Raw genomic sequence first — 25,927 nt, 5'->3', positions numbered from 1 at the left:
TGGTGCCTCCTCACTACTCTCTACCTGCTTGTCCTGCTCCACGATTCCTCGTAACCCTCGTCACCACCTGATGTGTGTTGTCAATGGTCCGGCTTTCTCATATATGGCACAAGCTCCATGAGGGCAGGAACTTTTTGTTCTGTTCAGTGCTGGGTGTCCCTGTTTTGTTCAGTGCCTACAGCTGTGCCTGGCACACAGTAGGTGCTAAATGAATTGCTAAATAAATGAGTAATTTTTAAAAAGTGAATGAATGAATGAAAGAATGAGAGGAACATTCTGTATGCATGCTGGAAAGGAAACATTGACAGCTTTCCTTCCCTCCTCCTCTCCCTTTCCTGGCCTGCTTCGCTCAGGGTGTGACTGTTTTCTGGTTTCCTAAAGGAACACGTCAAAGTGGTGAGGCCCGGGGTCCTTCCCGTGTACCTGGAGACGGTGGAGCCTGGGGCGGCATACTGTGTGAAGGCCCGGACGTTCGTGAAGGCCATCGGGCGGCATAGTGCCTTCAGCCGGACAGAATGTGTCAAGGTGCAAGGTAAGGCAGCTTGCCTGCCCCTCCTAGGGGTGCACGGCGCCTGCTGCTTCCTCTGGCTCTGAGTCTCCCCTTGGTTTCCCTGACCTGCTCCCACAGGCTGCATGGGTTCCGGTGGTGAAAGTGTGCTGTATCCTAATCCCCACCCCAACCCTGAGGTGAAAGTCCACCCTCGGGCTGGGTGGGGGTCCCTTGGCAGCTGTCTGGCACACTTCCCCTGAAAGCTTCCGAGGCCTGAGGACAAACTTTGCAAAGCTGGTTGACCAGGTGGCTGCTGCCTGTGAATTGGGCCAGTGTAGGTTAGGCGCTGGGGCCCCTGAAGCTCAGAGCTTGTGAGGGGTACCCACTGTGTAGTGCAGCTCTCAGCTGGGAGGGGCCTGATAGGACATCTGTAGAATCCTCTTCTTTAATTTTTTTTTCCCTTAAAGTTTTTATGATCTACAAACCTAGAATGAAGAGAAGCAAAATGACACCCCACAACCCATGATTCTGCCATACAGACACTGCTAGTGACATTTGTGTAGAGATTTTTAGTTTTTAAAATATAATTTTGAATATTTGGTACATATATATTTCAAAAAATATGATAAGGATTTGGAATTGGCTACCTCCTCCTCTTCTTCATCCATGTCATTCCTATCCACTCCCCCATAAAGGTTAGCTCTTTGTATATTTTTCTGAAAACTTCCCAGTGCATTTACAAGTAAATGGGAATAAGTTATTATATATTTTTCTTCTCTTTAGCACAAATGGTAGCATACTCTGTGCACTGTTCTGGGTCTTTTTATAGATCTTCTGGATCTATAAAGTCTTTTTTCACTTTATACATATTACAGATTTTTTTCATATCTAAAAAAGAATTTCTTTAACCTTCTTTTACTAGCTACCTAGTTTTCCTTCATGTGTTGTGTACCTATAACTAATTTAACTACCCCTCTATTGAGGGGTGGGCTTCCCTGGTGGCTCAGCAGCAAAGAATCTGCCTGCAAGGAGGCAGGGATTTGATCCCTGGGTTGGGAAGATCCCCTGGAGGAGGGCATGGCAACCCACTCCAGTATTCTTGCCTGGAGAATCCCATGGACAGAGGAGCCTGTCAGACTATAGTCCATAGAGTTGCAAAGAGTTGGAGATGACTGAAGCAACTGAGCACACGCGGACGGTATTGAGAGGTATTTAGGTTTTTTCCTGATATTTTGCTATTATAGCCAATGCTCTCATTAGTTACCCTGTACATAGATCATTTGCTGGTGTATGTGAAGGATAAATTCCTGGCAGCAGAGTTGCTGGGCTGAAGGGATACACATTTGAATTTTGACTGCTGTTGCCAAATTATCCTCTAAAGGGGTGTTATCCTTCATGTAGACATATGTTCCAGTTGTATTATACATGTTTTATGTCTGCTTTTTCACAAATGTCATATCAAAAACATTTTTCCTGAAGACTTTCTGATTACCATCTTATACTATTTTTTAAAACCATGTAGGTCACGCTTGTTAAAAAAACTCAAACAACAGAGAAGAATGTAGAATAAGAAGTGTGCGTATGTGTGTGTGAGCTCAGTTGCTCAGTCGTGCCTGACTCTTTTGTGAGCCCACGGACTATAGCCGGCCAGGCTCCTCTGTCCATGGACTTTTCCAGGCAAGAATCCTGGAGTGGGTTGCCATTTCCTCCTCCAGGGGATCCTCCTGATCCAAGTTTTCCATTCTCCCCACACCACTGAGGAGGTTTCCTTTGGCAAGTGTGGTGTTTAATTTTGCAGTCATCGTGTGAGGCCAGAACTCACAGGCACAGTTGGGACGGTACTATGCCTACTGCTCGGCACCGCCCTCGCCGTCACTTGGTATTGCTATTGTGAACACCTGTTCACGTCAGTGCATATGGATCTACCTCATTTTCAAAGATACTTAACAAGCCAGTGTGTGGGTGTGTCAAAATACGTGTAACAGAACCCCGCAACTAGGTATATTCTGGGCTTTCCAGTGTTTTGTGACTACCACCCATGCTGCAGTGAACAAGCTTGTGTATATTATGTATCCTAATTCTCATTTTAATAGCTGATCTCCTGACCTGCCATGCTGATATTTGATGATGTAGCAAATCATCCTCTCCTTGGGGATATTTAGGTCATTTCCATCTGCTTTTTTATAAAAGATTATTTAGTTTTGTCTGTGCTGGGTCTTCCTTGCTGCATGTGGGATTTCTCTAGTTGCGCCAAGCAGGGGCTATGCTCTCCATGCAGTGCTCAGGCTTCATGTTGCAGTGGCTTCTCTGGTTGCAGAGCACGGGGGCTTCAGTAGTTGCAGCTCGTGGGCTCTAGAGCACAGGCTCAGTAGTTGTGGCACGTGGGCTTAATGGTTCAGTGTCATATAGGATCTTCCCAGACCAGGGATCAAACCCATGTCCCCTGCATTGGAAGCTGGATTCCTAACCACGGGACTACTTCCGGGGTACTTACCCATTTCCATCTGCTTTTGAAGATGATGTTCATTTTCACTGATTCATTCATTCATTCAGTGAATAATTACTGAGCACTGTCACTGGGATATAGTCCCTACCCTCACTAAGCTTACCTTCTAGTTGAGTAGACAGACAAGTAAGCAAATGCAATGGTTTCCCATGGTGGTTCGTGCTATGAGGGAACACACCAGAGCATACTGGGGTGGAGGGAGGTGCAGGTGTGCTGCTGTGGGCTCCGCGGACAGCTGGTTATGAAGCTGTGGCTCTAATCTAGACGTTGCTATGAATTGCTTTATGTGTATGTTTTGTCCTCTTTGGAATTATTGTTTGGAATCTACTCACAAGAGTCTGAACGTTTGTGTATCTCCTGATGCGTGCTCTGTGCTCAGTCACTGTCGTGTTTGACTCTTTTGCAACCCCGTGGACGGTACCCCACCAGGCTCCTCTTTTCATGGGGTTTTCTAGGCAAGAATACTGGAGTGGGCTGCCATTTCCTTCTCCAGAGGTTCTTCCGGACCCACAGATTGAACCCATGTCCCCTGCATTGGCAGGCAGAATCTTTACCACGGAGCCTCCTGGGAAGCCCCATCTCTTGATGTGTACTGCCAAAATAGTTTCCAAAAGCATTGAGGAGACCCTCCCAGCTTCTCTGCAGCTGCATCAGCTGTGCCACCCTTCACACTGTGGGTGAGCAGCCCAGCTCAGAGGGGCTACACGAATAAGATGGAGAGATGGGAAAATAACCCATCCCCCACTTCCGTATCTCCAGATGCTCAGACTTGGCACTTTCTGATACAATACTTAGTAGCATTTGGAGCATGGCCCTCCCTGTGTGACCTGGGGTAAGTCACTTAGCCATGGCCAGGACTTGCTACATCGGAGTTATTATGTGACTGTGTTCTGAATTCAGTATTTTCCTCCATAATACGGATCAATGCCAAGAGAAAATTGTGAAACACACTTGGTTTTCAGTTACCGCCCAGCTCCCTTCTGGGCTGTGCTCTTGGGCGCCGCCCCCTCATCTTGCCTGGGGGCCTGGCTCTCTGCCTTCCTTCTGGCAGTGGTGCCAAGGTGTGTGCAAACACAGCTAGTGCTTAATGCATGAGGCTCCTCCCTTTCTGGAAACCAATCTGGATTCTAGAAAAACGATTGAATGGTGGTCACTCTTGTCCCTGGGGCATATGTTAGATCTCAGGGTGCCGGAGTCTGCTCTCTTGATTCATCTGCAGAGCCAATCCCGGGAAGGCCAGGGAGGCCCAGGACTGGCGAGCGAGTTGGTCTTTGGGGCTGTCTCCTAAGCCGGTTCCTGTCTTTCTGTTTTCAGGAGAGGCCCTGCCTCTGGCGCTGGCCCTGCTTGCCTTCGTGGGCTTCGTGCTGATCCTGGTGGTGGCGCTGCTCTCTGTCTGGAAGATGGGCCGGCTGCTCCAGCACTCCTGCTGCCCCGTGGTGATGCTCCCCGACACCTTGGTAACTGCTCTCCTTCCTTTCAGTGTGACGCGCTGTCCAGATGTCGTCTGGGCCTGAGCGGGGCATGGACCTCCGCTTCGTGGGTGTACAAGCATTTACACCAAGAAGGGAGAAGGACCTCCCTTCTAATCAGAGGGGCTGGGAGACCACCCTTCTGGGTGGGGGTTGGCCTCCCCCAGGTTCCCGTTAGGCCTCTGCTGCTTACCCCTAGGGCCTGGCACAGCCAAGGCAGCAGGTGTGTAGCCCAGGCCAGGAGCTTGGCGTTCCAGGAATCATGCACAGTCTTACCCCGAGGACTGGCATACTGGGCCTTCTTGGCCCCCTCCCATCATTATAACAGCAGCTACATCCAGAAACAAGTTCCAACACAACAAAGTCAATTCATACACCAAGAGTATCCTGGGTTCTTGGGGTGAGGCGCACGTGTGTGAGTGTGGGGCATGCGGACAGTGCTTTGCCTTTGGCTGGGGCAGGGGAACTATCCGCACCTGCCCAGTGACTACCCAAGGTGAGGGTTCCCCACAGCTCACAAGCCGGGAGGACCCTGGGCCATCCATCTGAGTCTCCCTGTGCGGGCAGGCCCCGTGTGCTTTGCAGGGGTGGGGGAAATGCAAAAGCAGGCCTCCAGAGCTCCCTCCATGTTGCATCTGTACAGAACTTCAGGAGCACAAGGAAAGCGCTCAAAAGACAAGAGCTCCTAGGAATCCTAATGCATTCTGTTCTTGTTGTTGTTCAGTCTCTAAGTCGCTTCCAACTCTTTGCCACCCCATGGACTGCAGCATGCCAGGCTCCTCTGTCCACCACTATCTCCTGGAGTTTGCTCAAATTCATGTCCATTCAATCAGTAATGCTATCTAATCGTTTCATCCTCTGCCACCCCCTTCGCCTTCTGCCCTCAATCTTTCCCAGCATCAGGGTCTTTTCCAATGAGTCAGCTCTTCACATCAGGTGGCCAAAGTATTGGAGTTTCAGCTTCTACATCAGTCCTTCCAATGAATATTCAGGGTTGATTTCCTTTAGGATTGACTGATTTGATCTCCTTTCAGTCCAGGGAAAATCCAAGCAACTGAGATGAGACCAGAGACAAGAGATTCTGTGAGAGAATGTCCACTTTGGTCCATGGAAGATAAATGCCATGATCCTTGACCCCCTTTTGCTCCTCTGTTCCCCTCTCCATCCTTCCTACATCGTTCCAGTGTCTTCCTACATGCATTCCTTTCCATAAGGCTTTTAATTTCTATTCTGTTTTCCCCCAGATTTTAATGTGGACAATTTCTCTGAGTATATGCATTTCCCACAGTGCTGTGTGAGAAATAGATCGCTAGGGTCCATCAAACCCCAAACAAGTTCTGGAGCTGCACATCTCCACTGCCATCTCTCCTCATCCTCAGCCTCAACTTTAGTACAGGCTAGCTGCACTTCCAGAGAAGGCAATGACAACCCACTCCAGTACTCTTGCCTGGAAAATCCCATGGACGGAGAAGCCTGGTAGGCTGCAGTCCATGGGGTCGCTAGGAGTCAGACACGACTGAGCGACTTCACTTTCACTTTTCACTTTCATGCATTGGAGAAGGAAATGGCAACCCACTCCAGTGTTCTCGCCTGGAGAATCCCAGGGATGGGGGAGTTGGTGGGCTGCCGTCTATGAGGTCACACGGAGTCAGACATGACAGAAGCGACTTAGCAGCAGCAGCAGCACTTCAGCATTGGCCCTAGTCATAGATAATCCTCCAAACTATTAAAAAGCAGCTTCCAGCCAACCTTGCAAAATCCATGCATCTTTCCAATTAAACCATGGAAAATTACCAAGTGGAAATCCTTGAGAAGCTTCAACAAGTCCTATTGAGCTTGTAAGTGTTTTATCTGTTTGGATTAAACATTTCATGTCTACATCTGTAATTTTACAGTTGGTGATGGTTGCACTTTGAAATACACCATTAAGAATGTCTTTCCATTCAAGTTTATATCATGAAGGAACAGTCTAAAGCAAAAATATATATGCAAGGAGAATTATATTAAGACTGCTCAGTGTGTGTTCCCTATTTTAAAATATAATGTGTTTTCCTTGTCTTTTATCCATAATTGCTTCATGGAGATGGAGGCTTTGGTTCTAAAGGTCTTAGTTTTCTTCTGTGACTTTATTCTTTCTCTTTCTTATTCTTTCTTTTTCTTTATTCTTATTCTTATTCTTATTCTATTCTTATTTCTTTTCTTATTCTTTCTCTTTCTTTATTCTTTCTCTTCTTGCTGTCACATTCCACTGTAAATGTGGGTGGCAAACACCAAGACGGCCCCAAGCTCAGCTCAGTTTACTTCAGTCGCTCAGTCATGTCCGACTCTTTGTGACCCCATGAATTGCAGGACGCCAGGGCTCCCTGTCCATCACCAACTCCCGGAGTTCACTCAGACTCATGTCCATCGAGTCGGTGATGCCATCCAGCCATCTCATCCTCTGTCGTCCCCTTCTCCTCCTGCTCCCAATCCCTCCCAGCATCAGGGTCTTTTCCAATGAGTCAACTCTTCGCATGAGGTGGCCAAAGTACTGGAGTTTCAGCTTTAGCATCAGTCCTTCCAATGAACACCCAGGGCTGATCTCCTTCAGAATGGACTGGTTGGATCTCCTGGCAGTCCAACGGACTCTCAAGAGTCTTCTCCAACACCACAGTTCAAAAGCATCAATTCTTCAGCGCTCAGCTTTCTTCACAGTCTGACTTTCACATCCATACATGACCACTGGAAAAACCATAGCCTTGACTAGACAGACCTTTGTTGGCAAAGTAATGTCTCTGCTTTTCAATATGCTATCTATGTTGGTCATAACTTTCCTTCCAAGGAGTAAGTGTCTTTTAATTTCATGGCTGCAGTCACCATCTGCAGTGATTTTGGAACCCCCCAAAAATAAAGTCTGACACTGTTTCCACTGTTTCCCCATCTATTTCCCATGAAGTGATGGGACCAGATGCCATGATCTTCGTTTTCTGAATGTTGAGCTTTAAGCCAAGTTTTTCACTCTCCTCTTTCACTTTCATCAAAAGGCTTTTTAGTTAGTCATCTCCAAATTGAGATATGCTTCAGTGGACTTGGTGTGCTTCATAGAAAGTGGAGTCTGTGAACAGAAACAGACTCAGAGACTTAAAGAATGAACTTGTGGTTGCCAGGGGGACGTGATACTTATGGAGTTTGAGATGGACGGGTACACACTGCTCTATTTAAAATGGATAATTGACAAGGACCTACTGTGTAGCACATGGAACTCCACTGAATGTTACGTGGCAGCCTGAATAAGAGGGGAGTTTGGGGGAGAATGGATAAGTGTATATGTATGGCTGAGTTCCTTTGCTGTCCACCAGAAGCTATCACAACATTGTTAATTGGCTATGTGCTGTGCTAAGTCACTTCAGTCATGTCCAACTCTTTGTGACTCTATAGCCCAAAGGCTCCTGTGTCCATGGGATTCCCCAGGCATGAATAATAATCGACTATACCCCAATACAAAATAAAAAGTTAAAAACAAAAAAAGAAAGTGAAGATTGTGAACTCAGATGCCTCGGGGGCCCAGAGAGGTACAGAAGAAAACAATGGTCCAGAAAAAACAAAAAAGTGTACAGTGCAGTAAATGTGACTTAATAGGGAGAGATGGATATGGGAACCAAGGCGCACATGTCCCAACTAAAGAAAGCATCTGCTTCTCAGCTCAAGCAGGCTACCAAGAGGAGATGTGAGCTGGTGCTCCCTGGGCTCCACGTTTGAAATGAGAAACCAGAAATCCAGACTTTATAGTGAATCTCCTGATTTTTGAGCATTAAGAACTAATTCAAGTATATATATATATATATAAGCTAAACCTTGCTTGAAAGTTTGTTCTAACCTATGGGATGACAGTTTTGTACCTTCTGAAATTCTGAGATTATGCTGTTTCGCTTTAACATTCTAGAACTACACTGTCCAAAACAGTAGCTGCTAGCGTATGTGATTATTAAGCACTTGAAATGTGACTGGTCCAAACTGAGATATTCTGTAACTATAAAATACACAATAGATTTGGAAGGCAGTACAAGGAGAGTGTAAAATAGTTTATTAATATTTTATATTGATTATATATTGAAATAACATTAAAAAATAAAGTACGTTATTAAAATTAATTTTACCTATTTCTTTTTAATTTATAAAATGTGCTACTAGAGGGTTTTTAATTGCACATGTAGCTCCCAGTACATTTCGCTGGACAGCACTGCTGTGGAGTTTAAGAAACCATCAGGTATAAGCACTGCAGATATAGGTAGCCAGCGTCCTGAGAATGAGTGGACCATCAGTGTGAATTGATGGCAGGCTCCACACTGACATCCTGTTTGGTGAGCCCTGCTTGTACACTGTCCTTGCCCATTCTTTGCCGAGCCCTGAAGCCACTTCTTTACAAACAAGATCCAGAGAAACTGACTTGATGAAGCTGTTGTCTCCTGGGCACTGGTGTGGAGGAAATCATTGGTGCCCACCTGTCTGTGCCCATGTGCCACTCTTCAGAGTAATGATGAGCAGAGCTTCAGGAGAAGCTGTTTAAGAGTCGAGTGACTCTGTTGGAAGTGACTGAGTTAGCAACAGTGGAGACAGTTACCCTGAAAGGAAGATACCTGAATTTTTACCATCAGTTATGATAATCTAGGAAATGGCACCCCACTCCAGTACTCTTGCCTGGAAAATCCCATGGACAAAGGAGCTTTGTAGGCTGCAGTCCATGGGGTCACAAAGAGTGGGACACGACTGAGCGACTTCACTTTCACTTTTCACTTTCATGCATTGGAGAGGGAAATGGCAACCCACTCCAGTGTTCTTGCCCGGAGAGTCCCAGGGATGGGGGAGTTGGTGGGCTGCCATCTATGGGGTCGCACAGAGTCAGACATGACTGAAGCAACTTAGCAGCAGCAGCAGCATGATGATGTATTGGGCTCACTGGGAGAAGATGGCAAGAAAGTGAAATACGAGTAGGGAGGGACTTCTGTTTATGCAGCACCATCCCTGGAGTGGACACCGTGCTGGTGCTGTCTGTAGAGCGCCTTGGACCAGGTCACTATTCTCAGAGCTCTCTGGTGGAAGAAGCCTAGATTTTGGGGACCAGCACTACATGCTGGACTTTTGTGGGGCAGGGTCCCTGAGGAGGCAGGGCGCCAAGAGATCCACTAGTCAGTGACCTGGGAGATGATCTCAGTAAAATGGCAAGCCCATGCTCTAGGGGTTAGAATTGTCTATTTTTTTAAAAAGTTTATTTATTTGACTGCATTGGGTCTTGGTTGCAGTACGTGGGATCTTTGTTGTGGCTCAGAGACTCACTAACTGTGGCTCATTCCAGAGTGTGTGGGTTCAGTAGTCATGAGGCATGGGCTTAGTGGCTCTGAGGCATATGAAATCTTACTTCCCTGATCAGGGACTGAACCTGTGTCCCCTGCATTGGAAGGCAGATTCTTAACTGCTGGACCACTAGGGAAGTCTCTTTGGGCTTTTTTTGCTGCTAGAAAGTTAATGAGTCAAATAGTTGGGATTTTTGGTGATATTCTCTTCAACTCTGACTATGACTATTAACCTAATGAATATGAATGAAAATTGTCTTTCAGAAAATAACAAATTCACCCCAGAAGTTAATCAGCTGCAGAAAAGAAGAGGTAGAAGCCTGTGTGACTTCAGGGCTCTCTTCTGAGGAGCTCCTCAAGGCCTGGATCTAGCAGATGAAGCCGAGAAATCTGGGCTGCAGGATGCAGAAACCACGAGGGGAAAGGCTGCACTTCTTTTCCTTCAAGGACAAAAGACAAGAGAAGAGGCCGCCATGTCCACGTCAAGAAGCAGCTGTCAGAGGCAGGGTGGTATGGCTGATGGAGTGCTAAGAGGGGGTCAGGGGATGTGACCTCCAACACTGGATCTCTGCCGTCTACTAGCAGGATGACCTTGGGGGGAAATGACTTAGTCTCTCTGCCCCTCAGTTTTCTCATCTGTACAATGGTTAACTACTTGACCATTAAACCGTATGTGTATATATATCTATATTATCTCTCTGCCACTTGCAGAGCTGTCGGGAAATTGGCAACATTGTACATTGTGATTAGTTCTGCTTTTCTGAAGAGCAGCAGGTCCATGTGTAACAGGAATGATCAGAGACTACACAAGCAATGGCCACTTTCCTGGAGGACACTTTGAAGATGAAAGGAAGAGTGGGTACAACGAGGTTGATTTCACTTCAAGCCAAATGCCTGTGCACGCATGTGGGCTAAGTCACTTCAGTCGTGTCTGACTCTGTGACTCTATGGACTGTAGCCCGCCTGTGCAGAGGTGACTGAATGGCTCAGCCAGCAATAAGATCTGTGGCCTAGAGGGAGACTACAGCCCCACTGAAAAATGGGCTGCGTGTGGATGCTGCTGACCTGTGAAATGCTGTGCAGGGAGAATAGGGTGTGTATGCCGAGGACAGCAGCTGGAATGAGTGTGTATGATGAGATGAGACTGCAGAAGGCTGTCGATCGTAAGTGTAATGTTTTCTGTGCTCCTTTTTCCTGTGGAGTTGTTATAGTACAGCATGAAAAATAAAAAGAGGTCACCTTGGGGACTCATTTTGGTTTCTTCCAAAACAGTGGTCTTTAGGGTTCGAGTTACATCATCAACCTTGGGTCCAGGCTGCATGAAGGCCACCTTTGGTTAGGATGCTGGGGGTAAGCCCAGGTCAGGGATGGAGCAGGGGTAGACTGGAGGACAGTGTCTGGCTGCATGGGGGCTCTGACTGAGGCAAGGTGCTCTTGGCTATTCCTGGGACCTCACACTACAGAAAATCCCTTGGGGAACTCTTTTAAGATAGCCCCTCAGGGTGTCCTTACTTCTCCCAGCATGTTCGTCCTGGACCCATGACTGAAGCCTCTTCCTGACCCTCTCGCCCACCAGGTGAGGAAGAGTCAGGGTCAGAGAAGGGATGGAGGGGGAGTCTCTTGAAGGCTGAAGCAATTGTTGGGCAAAGCCTGGGTCTCCCATCATAGACCCCACCCTTCCCAGCTCTGGAGCCTCTGAGCTGGTTTGTTTCCACCCCCACTTCCTGGGCCCCTTCCAGCCAGCCTTGAGGTGGAGACAATCTAACTGCTTCAGCCAGGTGTTTCCCCTATAAGGCAGAGGCCCCCAGCCCTCTCTCCACCTGGGCAGGGGTTTCTAGGGGCCAGAGGAGGGGCTCTCTCTAAGACGAGATCACTGGAGAGCTTCTCTTTTGTACCATTTTGTATGGTTCTGCATTGTTTGATTCTTTTATGAAGAGTATATGTTCATTTTACCTTTGGCCAAACTGGAATCCCACTCCAGTTTGGAGTGGCAAATGGCAACCCACTCCAGTACTCTTGCCTGGAAAATCCCATGGATGGATGGAGGAGCCAGCTAGGCTACAGTCCATGGGGTCACAAAGAGTTGGACACGACTGAGCGACTTCACTTTCACTTTCTTTCTTTCTAAACTGGAACCATATTTTCAGTTTGCAGGAATAAAGACTCCACTACTCCACCAGCCATGACCCCTCCTTCTTCTCCCCTGCCCTCCACCCTCGAGCCACAGTTGCCCTGTCACCTGTCCAGATCCAGAACTCAGGAATGACCCCCGACTTCCCTCTGCTTGCATCCCTCTCACAGCTAGTTCCCTTGCCCATCCACCTTGAAGGTTTATACAGGTATCCAGACATTTCCCTCAATTATCCCATTGTCCTCCCATGTCCCCAGAATCATTTATGGAAGCCTGACCATGCACCAAACATTTAGCTGGTCCTTGAGAGTAGAGGGGAGCCCTCCCCCATGGCTGGCCATTCCATCTGCCCTGGAATACTGGTATTTTGACTCCCTGGCCTCTCCTCCGATTGATTTACCCCTATCACCCAGATTCTTCAATGAGTGAAAGGGGTGTGATTAGTAACTACAACAGGAATACTGACCATCTCTCACAGTCCTTGATGATGCCCAATGAGCAGACACCCCTGACCCCAGAGTCAAGCACTTTTTTCTTAGTCCTGCCTTCAGATGCTACCAGGGTCCAAGGAACAAAATCCTGGTTCTATGAGGCTTGCCTTTGGATGGTGGGCCGGGGGGAGGAATAATAATAAAATAATAACAGTATTTATCATTATTAGGTGAGTTATCTAGAACATTGGGAGTGTGTAAGTCCTATGGGAAGATGACAAGATGGAGCAGAAAATGGAGGGGTGGACTGAGGGCAGATTGCAGCTTCCTCTAAATGAAAATAAATAGAAACAGGAGAACCACAATACTAGTTAAGTCCTTCCACAGTGTGGGGGACTAAGCGTGTGTGTGTGCTAACTCACGTCAGCCGTGTCCTGAAGTGCAGGGCCCTATGGACTGTAGCATTCAACACAACCCTATGGACTGTAGCCCTCCAGGCTGCTCTGTCCATGGGATTCTCCAGGCAAGAATACTGGAGTGTGTTGCCATGTCCTCCTCCAGGGGATCTTTCTGACCCAGGAATTAGAACCCACAGTTCCCACATTGTGGGTGGAATCTTTACTGCTGAGCCACTGGGGAAGCTCAGATTAAGTGTGACTCCAGAGCAAACGGTTTGGCAACAAGTCCTTAGGAGTGTGCAGCCTCAAACAGAAACTTCACTCAGTATTTTGTTTGTACTGACAGTGGTTTTTTTTTAACTATTCTCTTAAGTTGTCACAGCAAGTAAATAATTATGTTTATTTGGATAGGAAACTAGATTTCAGGATTAGTGAAAGGGAAGGTCAATGGTACACTCAATTATTTGAGTAGGAGCCGTGTACTACTGGTGGAGAAGGCAATGGCACCCCACTCCAGTACTCCTGCCTGGAAAATCCCATGGACGGAGGAGCCTGGTGGGCTGCAGTCCATGGGGTCGCTGAGGGTCGGACACAACTGAGCGACTTCACTTTCACTTTTCACTTTCATGCATTGGAGAAGGAAATGGCAACCCACTCCAGTGTTCTTGCCTGGAGAATCCCAGGGACGGGGGAGCCTGGTGGGCTGCCGTCTATGGGGTCACACAGAGTCGGACACGACTGAAGCGACTTAGCAGTAGCAGTAGCAGCAGCAGTGTACTACTGGAACTGAATTGAGTCTATCCATATGAACTCATGCCTTTGTAAAACATTACATTAGAAGTAGATTTCCTTTTGGGCTTTTTGCCACCGAAGTGGCATAGTTGCAATGTACCCTATGTTTTGCTTTTTTTTTAATGCTATTTTTCTCTCAAAAGGAGACAGGGTTTCTTGGAGCAATGTCTGATTCTATACCTGGTCTGGGGTAGAAATGAGCAAGACAATAATGCCAGGACACTTATACCTTGTTGGGCCAGAAGCAAAAAGCTTTAAATAATTGGGTCATTCAAAATTATGCAAGGGATCAGTCTAAAAGAGGTAAATTTGCCTCAGCCAAAGTTGGGACAATGTGAACATCAAAAGGAGAATACTGGCTGATATCAATGGGCAGACCACATTTGCAAAGTCATGGGTCCATAACTGTACATGAAAAGAGCAAATGTTAATACAATGAATTCTCAAAGAAGATGAATAAAATGTATTTCTACTGAGTCTTGTTATTGAATCCTATTGGGCTTGTTGACTCACTGTATCTAAGAAGCATACCTGTAAATGTAAACTGGTAAATGTAGCTACACCAGTCAGAAGGCGTTCTTCTCCCCCACCCTTCCCTGGCCCTGGCCATGACCTGCTGAATGCCTGCAACAGCCTCCCCTTCCTGACTCTGCACTTGCCCATCTCCTGTCTTTCCAGGGATTCCCTGGCAAAACTCTTTTTTAAGTTCCTTTTACAGACTGTCTAGCTTCTGTGCTACCCTTCCGCATCTCTTAGATAATTTTTCTTATTTTTCTGTGCGCCCTGTTTTTTCCTTTGGCTAACTTCCTGTGGGTGCTCAGAGTTCTCAGTTTCCTTGGAATCTGGCCTGACTGGGTCCCTTTAGGGACCAGCTTCTGAGCCCACCTGGAGTGGGGAGCGCATCACGTCCACGGGTGTCTGGCGCCACCTTGTGTTTAGTGCTGGAAATTCCTTCTTTTGTTCCCATTTCCTTGGAAGTGCCCTGGGCTTTCTGGAGAGAGAAAAGGAAATCTCAGGCAAATTTCCTAGAATGAGAACTGTAGAACTTCCATGGGCTTGGTCCCTGGCAAGCCTCCACCATCATCAGTGGATTTAGAATTTAGCAGACACCATATCCTCACTCGTGCTCAGAAGCGCTCTGCTCGGTGCTCCTGTGGCCCTCCCTCCTGGCTGGACCTTGGCCACTGCCTCAGGCCTCTGGCTACCAGTCTTTCCCCTGTGCTGACCTTCTCTACCTCTTTAAAAAACAGTTTTTGTTATTTTCTCCTGTGTTCTATAACCTATCTCAGGGTTTAACTGACTTTTTTGGGTGGTGGTGGGGTTTGTGTCCATGACAGGGGAGTCATGTTAAACCATTTTGGCACCCAGACTGGGACATTTGGAACTGGCACACAAGAGGTGAACCCAAATTACAGTTTTCTCTTGCTGGCTGTCAGGTCCTCAAGGATCAAACAAAAAAAGCCCAGAAAATCTATCTTCCCTGGAGGTGGGAGCCCACACAGATGGGAGCAGGAGGGAAGACACAGCTCCTTCCGCCTCCTTCAGTGAGGGGCCACCAGTGCAGGAGCAGCAATAAAACCCCATGAAGGACCCTGGAGGAAAAACTGAGACATCTTGTCAGGTACCTGCAAAAAGCCCCCAAAGCCAAAGGAAAACTCTCCTATGGGAGGAGGTTCGTGTCCCCAGTCCCTCCACTGGAGCCCACTGGGGAAATTTTAACAAACAACCTTAAAAAACCCGACTGTTGAAAAATATTAGTGCCTGTGTAAACCGAAGTAACTTCTACATTTGCTCCTGTGCTTTCAAATCACCCATCTACAAGGTGGCCACATATCTCCAAATTTCCTGGACATGACAGTAAGTCTTCTGCCGAACTGTCTACTGATGTTATTACCGGTTTCTAGCCTTAGGAGATCACACCCCAGAGTGGGGGCCCCTAGATGCCATCCCACTTACATTACCCACACTGAAGGGCTTTCCCAGGTGATGTCCTGTTTCACTGAAGACTTTGGAATCTTGCACTTAGAAACAGGTCAAAATGAAATAGCCCTCAGGTTAAGCGTATGTTGGGCTTCTCTGGTAGCTCAGGTGGTAAAGAATCTGCCTGCAATGTGGGAGACCTGGGTACACTCTCTGGGTTGGGAAGATCCCTGGAGAAGGGAATGGCTACCTATTCCGTATTCTTACCTGGAGAATTCCATGGACAGAGAAGTCTGTGGGCTACAGTCAATGAGGTTGCAAAGAGTCAGTCCTGACTGAGCAACTAACACACTTAAGCCTAGGTTATGGAGGGCCAGTGGGGTGGAAGAATTATGTATTTTAAGTGAGGAGTTTTAATTTAGCAGATGGCAGCAAGTAGATGCTAAAATTTTAATATGGGTACCTGTAAGCAGCTCAGTTTTAATTTATGACATAATCTCTTTGTCTGAGAAAAGGATTTGCCTCCTTTATCCCTCCTCTTTTCCTCTCTTTTTCCCTCCTGCCTTTCCTTCCTTTATACCTACTTCCTCTCTTTCTCGCCTTTCCTTCCCCTCCCTCTTTCCTTCCTTTTTCTGTTTACTTCCTTTTCTAACAAAGTTTTAAACTCTGAAGGAGAATTTTAACTTGGGATTGGCAAAGACGACCTTCAGGTTGAAGAACTGATAAGAAGTTTGGGTCTAAGGTGTGGTTCTAAATGTGTTGCCTAAAAGCCAAAAGCCCAGGCCCTAGAGATGGGTGTGGTGTTGGAGGTGGGGCAGGGCGTGGGTCTGCACTTCCCACCTACCCCAGTGGGCAGCACTCACACCCCTCTCCTTTCCGCTCTTACCCTGCTTGGTTGTTAGAGCTTCAAGACTTGGGGGGATCAGCCAAGGCCAAGCTGGGCTGAAGGTGCTGCCCCTGGAGGGAGCAGAAGCCCAGTGAGCAGCACGCTGGAGGCCGAGAGCTCATTGAGTCTGAAGGAGGAGCAGTCTGACCTCCTGTTATCAGCGTTTGCACCTGAGATTTTATCTGAACGCTCCCTCCCCGCCACCACCCAGGTTTCTTACATGAGGAGGAGGGCTTTTGGAGGCCTCTGGAACTGTGGCTCTCCAGGACCCTGCTCCGGCCTGCCCTGTGTCAGCTCCCGTGAGGAAGTGACCACTCTTCTCGGTGGGACAGGACAGGAGAGCATAAGATTTCTGCTTTAGTCACTAATAAGAAAACTCCTCCTATCACTGAGGGAAAGTGTTCCCACTTTGGAAATGGGCCCGACCACTCTGTGAAGACTGAGATTGTTGCCAAAACCTTGGCTCTCTGCACACTAATGCCAAACAGAATACGGAGACAGTTATGGAAGAGAAAGAAAGAGTGGCTTTATCACTTGGCCAGGTAAAGGGGAAAAACAGGAAGCTAGTGCTTCAAGAACTGTGCCCCCCATCCTGGTGAGTAGGGAAAGGTTATATAGTCAGGCAGGAGATTGTGATGAGGATCAAGACAGTACCAGGCGGCACTAGTGGTAAAGAATCTGCCTGCCAACACAGGAGACCTAAGGGAGGTGGGTTCAGTCCCTGGGTTGGGAAGATCCTCTGGAGAGGGCATGGCAACCCACTCCAGTATTCTTGCCTGGATAATCCCACGTACAGAGGAGCCTAGCAGGCTATAGTCCGTGGGGTTGCCAAGAGTTGGGCATGACTGAAGTGACTTAGCACGTATATTCTTCTTTCTTCTGCAGTTTCCAAAGGGTGGGTTGCTGACAAGATTAAGGTATGTGCAGGGTCCTAGGAGAAGGCAATGGTATTCCACTCCAGTACTCTTGCCTGGAAAATCCCATGGACAGAGGAGCCTGGGAGGCTGCAGTCCATGGGGTCACAAAAAGTTGGACACGACAGAGCGACTTCACTTTCACTTTTCACTTTCATGCATTGGAGAAGGAAACGGCAACCCACTCCAGTGTTCTTGCCTGGAGAATCCCAGGGATGGGGGAGCCTGGTGGGCTGCCGTCTATGGGGTCGCACAGAGTCGGATATGACTGAAGTGACTTAGCAGCCGCAGCAGCAGCAGGGTCCTGGGTAGTCCTCTCCTAATATTGATGAGTTTCTGCCTCAGGTGGTTTCATTGCTGCTTCTCCTTTGATTAGCAACTGTTCTGCCCTTTGGAACTCAGAGAAGGTCATGGAGTCTGGAGTCTTGGCTACAAGGACTAGGGAACAAAAAGGCCTTCATGCCCAGGAGTCCTACAAGACCCTGCTTGGCATCAGTGACTGGGTCTGGGACATGTGTCTACTTTAAAAAAAAATTGTTTATTTATGTGAATGTGTCGGGTCTTAGTTGCAGCATGCAGGTTCTCTAGTTGTGGCAGGCAGGCTCTAGAGCACTGGCTCAGCAGTTGCTGCACACTGGCCCAGTTGCCCTGTTGCAAGTGGGATCCCAGTTCCCTGACCAGGGATCAAACCTGAGTCCCGTGCAGTGGAAGTCAGACTCCTAACCACTGGACCACCAGGGGAATCCCTGGGGCATGCTTCTTGCTTGTCTATCTCAGTAGCATCTGAGATGTGCCTGGAAGACCTTGATCAAAATGGTGGAGTGAGTACACATCAAATCCTCTCTGTAACCTCCACAGAAGAGTGATCACACACATGCACACATACACACACTCAATAAATCAGTGAATCAATCAATCTTTGTGACTAATAATGAAGAATAAGCCTACTGTGTGGGCTGGTGAAATGTAGCCCAAGGGTAGAAGGTACTGGGTATACTGTCCATAGGGTGGGCCTCAAGACTCATGTGAGAACAGAGATGAGTGCACCCCATGCTTGGCAGGAGAGTGGACCTGTGCTCGCTGCATGAAACTGAGGAAGGGGCTGGTTGTCTTGCCTATCCAGTGGATGGGGGCTGAAAAAGCTCCAGAAATGTGCTGCTTGTTCACGCTGCAGGAAGAAAAAGAGGCATCTTTGTTAAACTGAGGAACTGGGCTGGTCGAGCAAGGGATGCAGCACCTGGGATCATGTTGGCGGAGAGCAAACGTCTGAAAGTCCATAACTTAAGACCCAGTCCTGAGTGTGCAAACCAGGAAGAATGGTCTAAGTCAGCTGCAAAAGTGCTTACCAAGCAAGGGCTTGTTCATGGCAAAAAACCTGGCAGAACAAGCTGAGGAACAAAAGTGACAAAGAACACTGGGAGGCACGCTTTACAGACTTAACAAATAAGAATTCATAACAGAAGGGATGGAAATAGATAATTTGAAAATCTAAAACTCATGGAATCTCTCCCACCCTTCCTTAAGTTTAGTGGTGGCATTTTATTCCCCTGCCAATTGAGACTATTTAGCTTAATTCTGGACAACCGAAAGCTCTACAGTCATTTTAACTAGGAGTTTGCATTCATAATTAAAATTGCCTCTTCCCAGATAGTAATAAAAACTTTGAACGCTCTCTGGAGATATAAAGTTTCTTTTGTCTTTGGCAGGTGGCTTCCTTACTTCAGGGAAGGGTGCCGTCAGTTTCTATCTCTTAAACCTCCTTCTCCTTCACCTGCTGCCATTGTGCACATCTGAGATTGGAATTCAAGAAGAGGGGATGGTAAAGGGGATCAGGAAGGGTTTTACTTCATTGTAACAATGAAAATCTGGATTTGGGATCCCTGAGACTGGCTGAGATTTAAAGCTGATTCTCCTGTGAGTAGTTTTGTGAGTTCTTTGTAAGGTTTTCCTGCTGAAACGCTCAGACTTTGAGCCCCAGGCAGACAAGGAATTTTGTTTTTCCAGCTTGTGATGGTTAACTTTATGTGTCTTGGCTGGGCCATGGAGTGCCCAGATAGTTGGATGAACATGATTCTGGATGTGTCTGTGAGGGTGTTTCTGGATGAGATTAATGTTTGAGTTGGTAGACTGGGTAAAGCACATTGCTCTTCCCATGGTGGGTGGGCCTCCTCCAATCCAATGACAGCTTGAGTAGAATAAAAAGGCAGAGTAAGAAAGAAACAAAATTGTGTCATTTGCAGAGACCTGGAAGGAGCTAGATACTGATACTGAGCGAAGTAAGTCAGAAAGAGTAAACCAAATATTGTATGTTAATGCATATATGTTGAATTTAGAAAAATGTTATAGATGATCTTATTTGCATAGCAGAAATAGAGACACAGATACAGAGAACAAATGTATAGATACCAAGGGGGAAGGGGAGCTGGTGGGATGAATTGGAGATTGAGATACACATATATACACTATTGATACTATGTATAGACAACTAATGAGAACTGACTATATAGCCCAAAAAACTCAGCTCGGTGCTCTGTGGTGACCTAACTGGGAAGGAAATCCAAGAAGAAGGGATATGTGTGTGTAGGTGGCTCCGTGGTAAAGACTCTTCCTGCAATGCAGGAGATGTGGGTTTAATCCCTGGATTGGGAAGATTCCCTGGAGTAGGAAACGGCAACTCACTCCAGTATTATCACTTGGAAAATTCCATTGACAGAGCAGTCTGGCAGGCTACAGTCCATGGATTCACAGAGTCGTAGCCGACTGAGCATGCGTGCACATGCCTGACACACTTTACCAAACGCAGAAACAGATCCAGCAGTGTAAAGCAGCCATACTTCAAATACATACATAAATAAAACTACTTTAAAAAAAAGGAATTCTCTCTTCTCTGTCCAACTGTTTTCAAGCTGGGACGTCAGATTTCTGTCTTCAGACTCAAACTTGGACTGGAAATTACACCATTGCCTTTTGTGGTTCTCAGGCCTCCAGGCTCGACGGGAACTATACCATTTGTGCCCCTGGGTCTCTACTGGGCCAACTGCAGATTTTGGGACTTGTCAGCCAAATCATGTGAGCCAACACAATACATCTCTATCTCCCACTGGGAGGGTCCAGAGGAAATACCTTAATTTTTATTTTATTTTATTCTACTTTATTGTTAACATTGAATTATAGTTGACTATATTAGTTTCAGGTGTACAATACAATATTTTGCAATTCAGTATTTTTATAGATTATACTCCATTTAAAGTTATAAAATATTGGCTATATTCCCTGTACTGCACATTGTATCCTTGTGTGTTATTCATTTATGTTTGTTTTTACGTAAATCATTTATTTATTATTTAAACTGATAACTTTGTATTGGGGGGATAGCCAGTTAACAATGTTATGATCATTTCAGGTGAACAGCAGAGGGACTCAATCATAGGTATACACGTATCCATTCTCCCCCAAACTCCTCTCCTCTCCAGGCTGCCACATAACACTGAGCAGAGTTCCATTTGCTACACAGTAGGTCCTTGTTGGTTATCCATTTTAAATTGTGTGTTATTTATTTTATACCTACTAGTTTGTATTGCTTAACCTCCTTCGCCTATCTTGCCCCTCCTCCTACCCCTCTCCCCACTGGAAGGGCTAGTTTGTTCTCTATATCTGTGAGTCTGTTTCTGTTTTGTTATATATATATATATATTTTTTAGTTTTTGGATTTCACATTTAACTGAAAACATACACTATTTTCCTCTGCAAAGATCTTTCACCACCACTGTGAGAAATAAGTGTGAGAGGGGAGCCCTGGCATCCTCGAAGAGCAATGTGATCACCCTTCTCTGCAGGTCACATCTCACAGTGGGAGCTGCATTAATTGAGACCTAAATGCAATGGGAGTAATCGCATCCAGGGGTGGCAGGAGCCAAATGGTGGCAATCAACCAGCAATGCAAGGTGGATGTGGTTAGTGTAACGAACAGCAGAATAAGGGCAGCGATCAGGATAGTCTGACTCACATAGACCTAGGGCATTGGCTAGTGGGTCACAATGCTCCTAGAAGTGAAATAGATAGGAAGCCTCCTACTCAACCTGTAGAAACAGAAAAATTCTAAATCAAGGGGAAAACAGTCTAACCTAAACCATTAAAAACAGAGAAGCAACCTAAATGTCCTTCAACAGATGAATGGGTGAAGAAGACGTGGCACATATATGTAAGTGGAACAGTAGCCATGAAAAAGCATGCGATAATGCCGTCTGCAGCAATATGGATGGAACTAGAAATGATCACATAAGTGAAGTAAGTCAGAGAAAGACAAATATCATATCACTCGTGTGTAATCTAATTAAAAATGATATACATGAACTTATTTACAAAATAGAAACAGACTCACAGATTTCAAAAACAAACTCATGGTTACCAAAGGGGAAACGTCGGTGAGAGGGATAAATTAGGAGCTTGGGATCAACACATACACATATATAAAATAGATAACCAAAAAGGACCTACTGTGTGGCATAGGGGACTCTACTCAGTATTTGGTACTTTGGCCACCTCATGCGAAGAGTTGACTCATTGGAAAAGACTCTGATGCTGGGAGGGATTGGGGGCAGAAGGAGAACGGGATGACAGAGGATGAGATGGCTGGATGGCATCACCAACTCGATGGACGTGAGTTTGAATGAACTCCGGGAGTTGGTGATGGACAAGGCGGCCTGGCGTGCTGCAATTCATGGGGTTGCAAAGAGTCAGACACGACTGAGCGACTGAACTGACTGACTGACTGACTGATAAGGGAAAAGAATCCGAGAAAGAATGAATATATGTATACCTGAATCACTTTGCTGTAAACCTGAAACTCATACAACATTGTAAATCAACTATACCCCAATAAAATAAAAAAGAAGAAGAGGAAGAAGGAGAAAATACCAGAAGACTGTGGCCTCCCAGTCAATCCCCAGACCTGAGCCAGTTTATAGGCCCAGAATGAAGGAGGGTGGTGGCTGGTGCCCTTAGAAGGATGCTGGAACATTACCAAACATGGTACTCTTCCTCTTCCTCTCATATTTCCTGAAGGGACTGACTTCCAGCATTTTTCCAGGGTAACTGCATTGGGGAAAAGGAAATAGTCAGGCATTCTGGGGATAGCCAGGGATTCTAGTTCACTGACTCTGAACTAACAGTGATTTTGGTAGACCCAGCATGTCACTGTGGTCTACCAAAAGTGACTTTGGTAGAGTCAGGGACTTTGGGAGGTCAGATGATCGATGGGCTTAATTCAGGTCTGTGTCAGAGTGGACCAGTGGGTCCCTGAGCACATTCTGTGGCTATTTCCCTGGTTCTGGAGAGCATAAGTGGAAGAGATACACCTGCTGGCTGGCAGAATTCCCACACTGGCTCTCTGACCTCTGGAGTGAGAGCTATCGTGGTAAGAAAGGCCGAGTGGAAGCTGCTAAAGCTGCCGCTGCCTAGGAAACTCGTAACTCAAAGGCAGTACTGCATTCCCGGGGGGAACTGCAGAAATTAGTGCCACTATCAAGGACTTGAAAGATACCCCACCCACTCCACCTCACCTATTTGGCCTCTGCTGAAGAAGGGTGGATCCTGGAGAATGACAGTGCATCATGGAATATTATAAGCTTAGCCAGGTGGTGTTCTTTTTAAGATTAAAACAATTATTTATTTTTGGCTGCACTGGGTCTTCATTGCTGTGCACGGGGTTACTCTAGTTGTGGCGAGTAGGGGCGAGAGTCTAGTTGCGGGGCACAGACTTCTCGTCGCGTTGGCTTCTCTGGTTGCTAAGCACAGGCTCTAGAGCATGTCAGCTTAGTAGCTGTGGTGCATGGGCTCAGTTGCCCCATGCATGTGGGATCCTCCTGGACTAGGATTGAACCTGTGTCCCCTGCATTGGCAGGTGGACTCAACCACTGGACCACTGGGGAAGGGCCCAGGTGGTGTTTTTAATTGCAGTCGCTGCACCAGACATGATTTCATTGCTTAAGCAACTCAACACATCCCCTGGTATGCAGTTATTGACCTGGAAATTGCTTTTTGCTCATTACCTGTTGATAAAGGTCACCAGAAATAGTTTTCTTTCAGTTAACAAGGTCAGCAATACACCCTCCCTGTCCTGCCTCAAGGGTGTATCAGCTCTCCAGCCTGTATGTTATAATTTAGTTCACAGGGATCTTGATCACCTTTCCCTTCTGTAAGATATCACACTGGCCCATTACATTGATGACATTATGCTGATTAGACCTCCTGAGAAAGAAGTAGCAAATTATTGGTATTTGAATTTTAAAGGATGGGAAATAAATCTAACAAAAATGCAGGGACCTTCTACCTTAGTGAAAATTCTAGGGCTCAAGTGGTGTGGGCATGTCAAAATGTTGCATCTAAGGTAAAGAATAAGTTGTTGCTCAGGCCCTTCTAACAACGAAAATTGTGGCACAACACCCAGTGGGTCTATCTGCATTTTGGGGATAACATATTCCTCCTGTGATGTGTTTCTCCTGCCCATTTACTGAGTGATCTGAAAAGGTCTAGTTTTGAGTGTGGCTCGGAACAAGAGAGGACTTCACTGGTGGCTTAGACAGTAAAGAGTCTGTCTGCAGTACAGGAGACCCGGGTTCTATCCCTGGGTCGGGAAGATCCCCTGGAGAAGGAAATGGCAATCCATTCCAGTATCCTTGCCTGGAAGATTCCATGAATGTAGGAGCCTGGCAGGCTACAGTCCATGGGGTCGCAAAGAGTCTGACACGACTGAGCGACTTCACTTTCAGAACAAGAGAAGGCTCTGCATCGGTCCAGGCTGCCATGTAAGCTGCTCTGCCATTTGGGCCACAGGACCCCGGAGGTCCAAGGGGGCTTAGACTGTCCTGGCAGACAGGAATGCTGCTTAAAACATTTGGTGGCCCCTGTGGGTGAAGCACAAGTTGGGCCCTTAGGGTTTCTCTGGAGAACCCAGACTAGTCCACAACTCAGCTTTCCTCCTTAGCCTCTGGTTTCCCTAGACACTGCCGCCTCCTTGTATGCACAGGCCTTTGGCCTCCTCCCAGTGAGCCAGGCACCCAGCCTCTTTTTGTCTCCAACAGCAGGGAATACACACTGGGCTCTGTGCATGGGACCCCAAGGTTGGGCTTAAAAGATAAACTGCCCTTCCATCCACCCTTTGCTGGGGCTCAGTGACACTCAGAGCACTCCAGCACTCTCTCCACAGCTACCCTCTTCACACACCCTTGAAATGTCCAACAACTCAGCCCTTTTTACATCCTCTCAATAGGTGTTGGGTACAATATTCGGATATTGCTTTCTTTTGGCTGTGCTGGGTCTTCACTGCAGCATGTGAGCTTCTAGTTGTGATGTGTGGGCTCAGTAGCTCCAGCGTGGGGGCTTCTCTCGTGGTGCCCAGGCTCAGTTTCCCTGTGGCATGCAGGAAGACTGGAAGCTGCCCATCAGTGAGCCAGGTTGATTTAGGACCACCCAGGTGGTGCTGGTGGTAAAGAACTGCCTGCCAATGCAGGGGACTCAGGTTCGATCCCTGGGTTAGGAAGATCCCCTGGAGGAGGGCAGGGCAACCCACTCCGTTACTCTTGCCTGGAGATTCCCATGGACAGAGGAGCCTGGCGGGCTATGGTCCATGGGATCACAGAGTCAGACACAACTGAAGCAACTTAGCACGCATGCTTGCCAGGCTGTCTGCGTAAGATCTGCATGCCACAGGGAAACTAAGCCTGTGCACCATGAGAAGACCCCCCACACTGGAACTACTGGACCCACACATCACAACTAGAAGCCCACACACTGCAATGAAGACCCAGCACAGCCAAATGTTCCCTAACCAGGGATCGCAGATTGTTAACCACTGCACCATCAGGGAAGTCCCTGGATATTACTTTCGAGTTTAATGTCATGTTATGTAGCAGCAGCATGTACTGAAGAGGTAAGGATAGAAGAGAACCTCTGCAAGGAGATCAGGAGATGATTAAATGTGAACAGGCAGTTATGAAAAATATTGCTCTTGGTAATAAAAAGACTTTAATATGTAGGCTAATCAAGAGGCTAGAATAGTTGATAGGTGAGTTGATCCAAGGAGAGGAAGAAATGTCGTATAAAAAGCACCAAAAGATAGAGAAATGAAAATGTGAAGTTGAGAGTCATGGAAGACTGAGAAATTCTAATCCAAGAGGAATTCTGAATGAAAAAGCTGATGAGATCATAGGAGAGGGAAAGAATGAAAAACTTCCACAACTGAAGAAATTCCAGCTTAGGTACTGTACTGATTGTGGTGAGAGTAAAGTAATAAAAAACAAAAAATCCCTCCTGAGCACCATGGCCTCCATGCCTCACTGGGAACAGACAGAGAGGGGGCCACCGTCACACCGACCATATTCCCATCACAGGAAACATCTGGGTCAGGAGTGTATCCTGCCTCCTCGGTCCAGGATGGGAGAATAGCGAGCATGTGACTGGAGTCTCCACAACTTTCTACTACTTCCTTCTCTCTCCACAAACTGTCAAACAGGTTTTTTAAAAAATCTATTAAAGATAAACGACTTTTCTGCTGCTGCTTGTGATGAGCTCAAGGCACTTGTTTAGGGCTCAGACATATGGAACACCACAGGAGCTTATTCCAGGGCTTTTTTCTGAGTGTTTATTTATTATTTTTTAAG

The 25,927-nt window shown here is 46.8% G+C and overlaps 1 protein-coding gene across 1 annotated transcript in view; it reads left to right on the top strand.

Annotated features, from left to right (window-relative positions):
* Positions 1–10,167, top strand: part of IL20RB (interleukin 20 receptor subunit beta) — a 35,908-nt gene extending 25,741 nt beyond the window's left edge. The window contains exons 5-7 of the mRNA XM_052648893.1: positions 382–532; positions 4,311–4,453; positions 10,060–10,167. Of these exons, the coding sequence (XP_052504853.1) occupies positions 382–532; positions 4,311–4,453; positions 10,060–10,167 (402 nt within the window). The remainder of the gene's footprint in view (positions 1–381; positions 533–4,310; positions 4,454–10,059) is intronic.
* Positions 10,168–25,927: the final 15,760 nt, after the last annotated feature.

This window comes from Budorcas taxicolor, chromosome 1, assembly GCF_023091745.1.
Source record: "Budorcas taxicolor isolate Tak-1 chromosome 1, Takin1.1, whole genome shotgun sequence".
NCBI classification, from domain to species: Eukaryota; Metazoa; Chordata; class Mammalia; order Artiodactyla; family Bovidae; genus Budorcas; species Budorcas taxicolor.
Note: the sequence above shows the minus strand (reverse complement) of the source record. Positions and strands in the feature narration are given on the sequence as shown.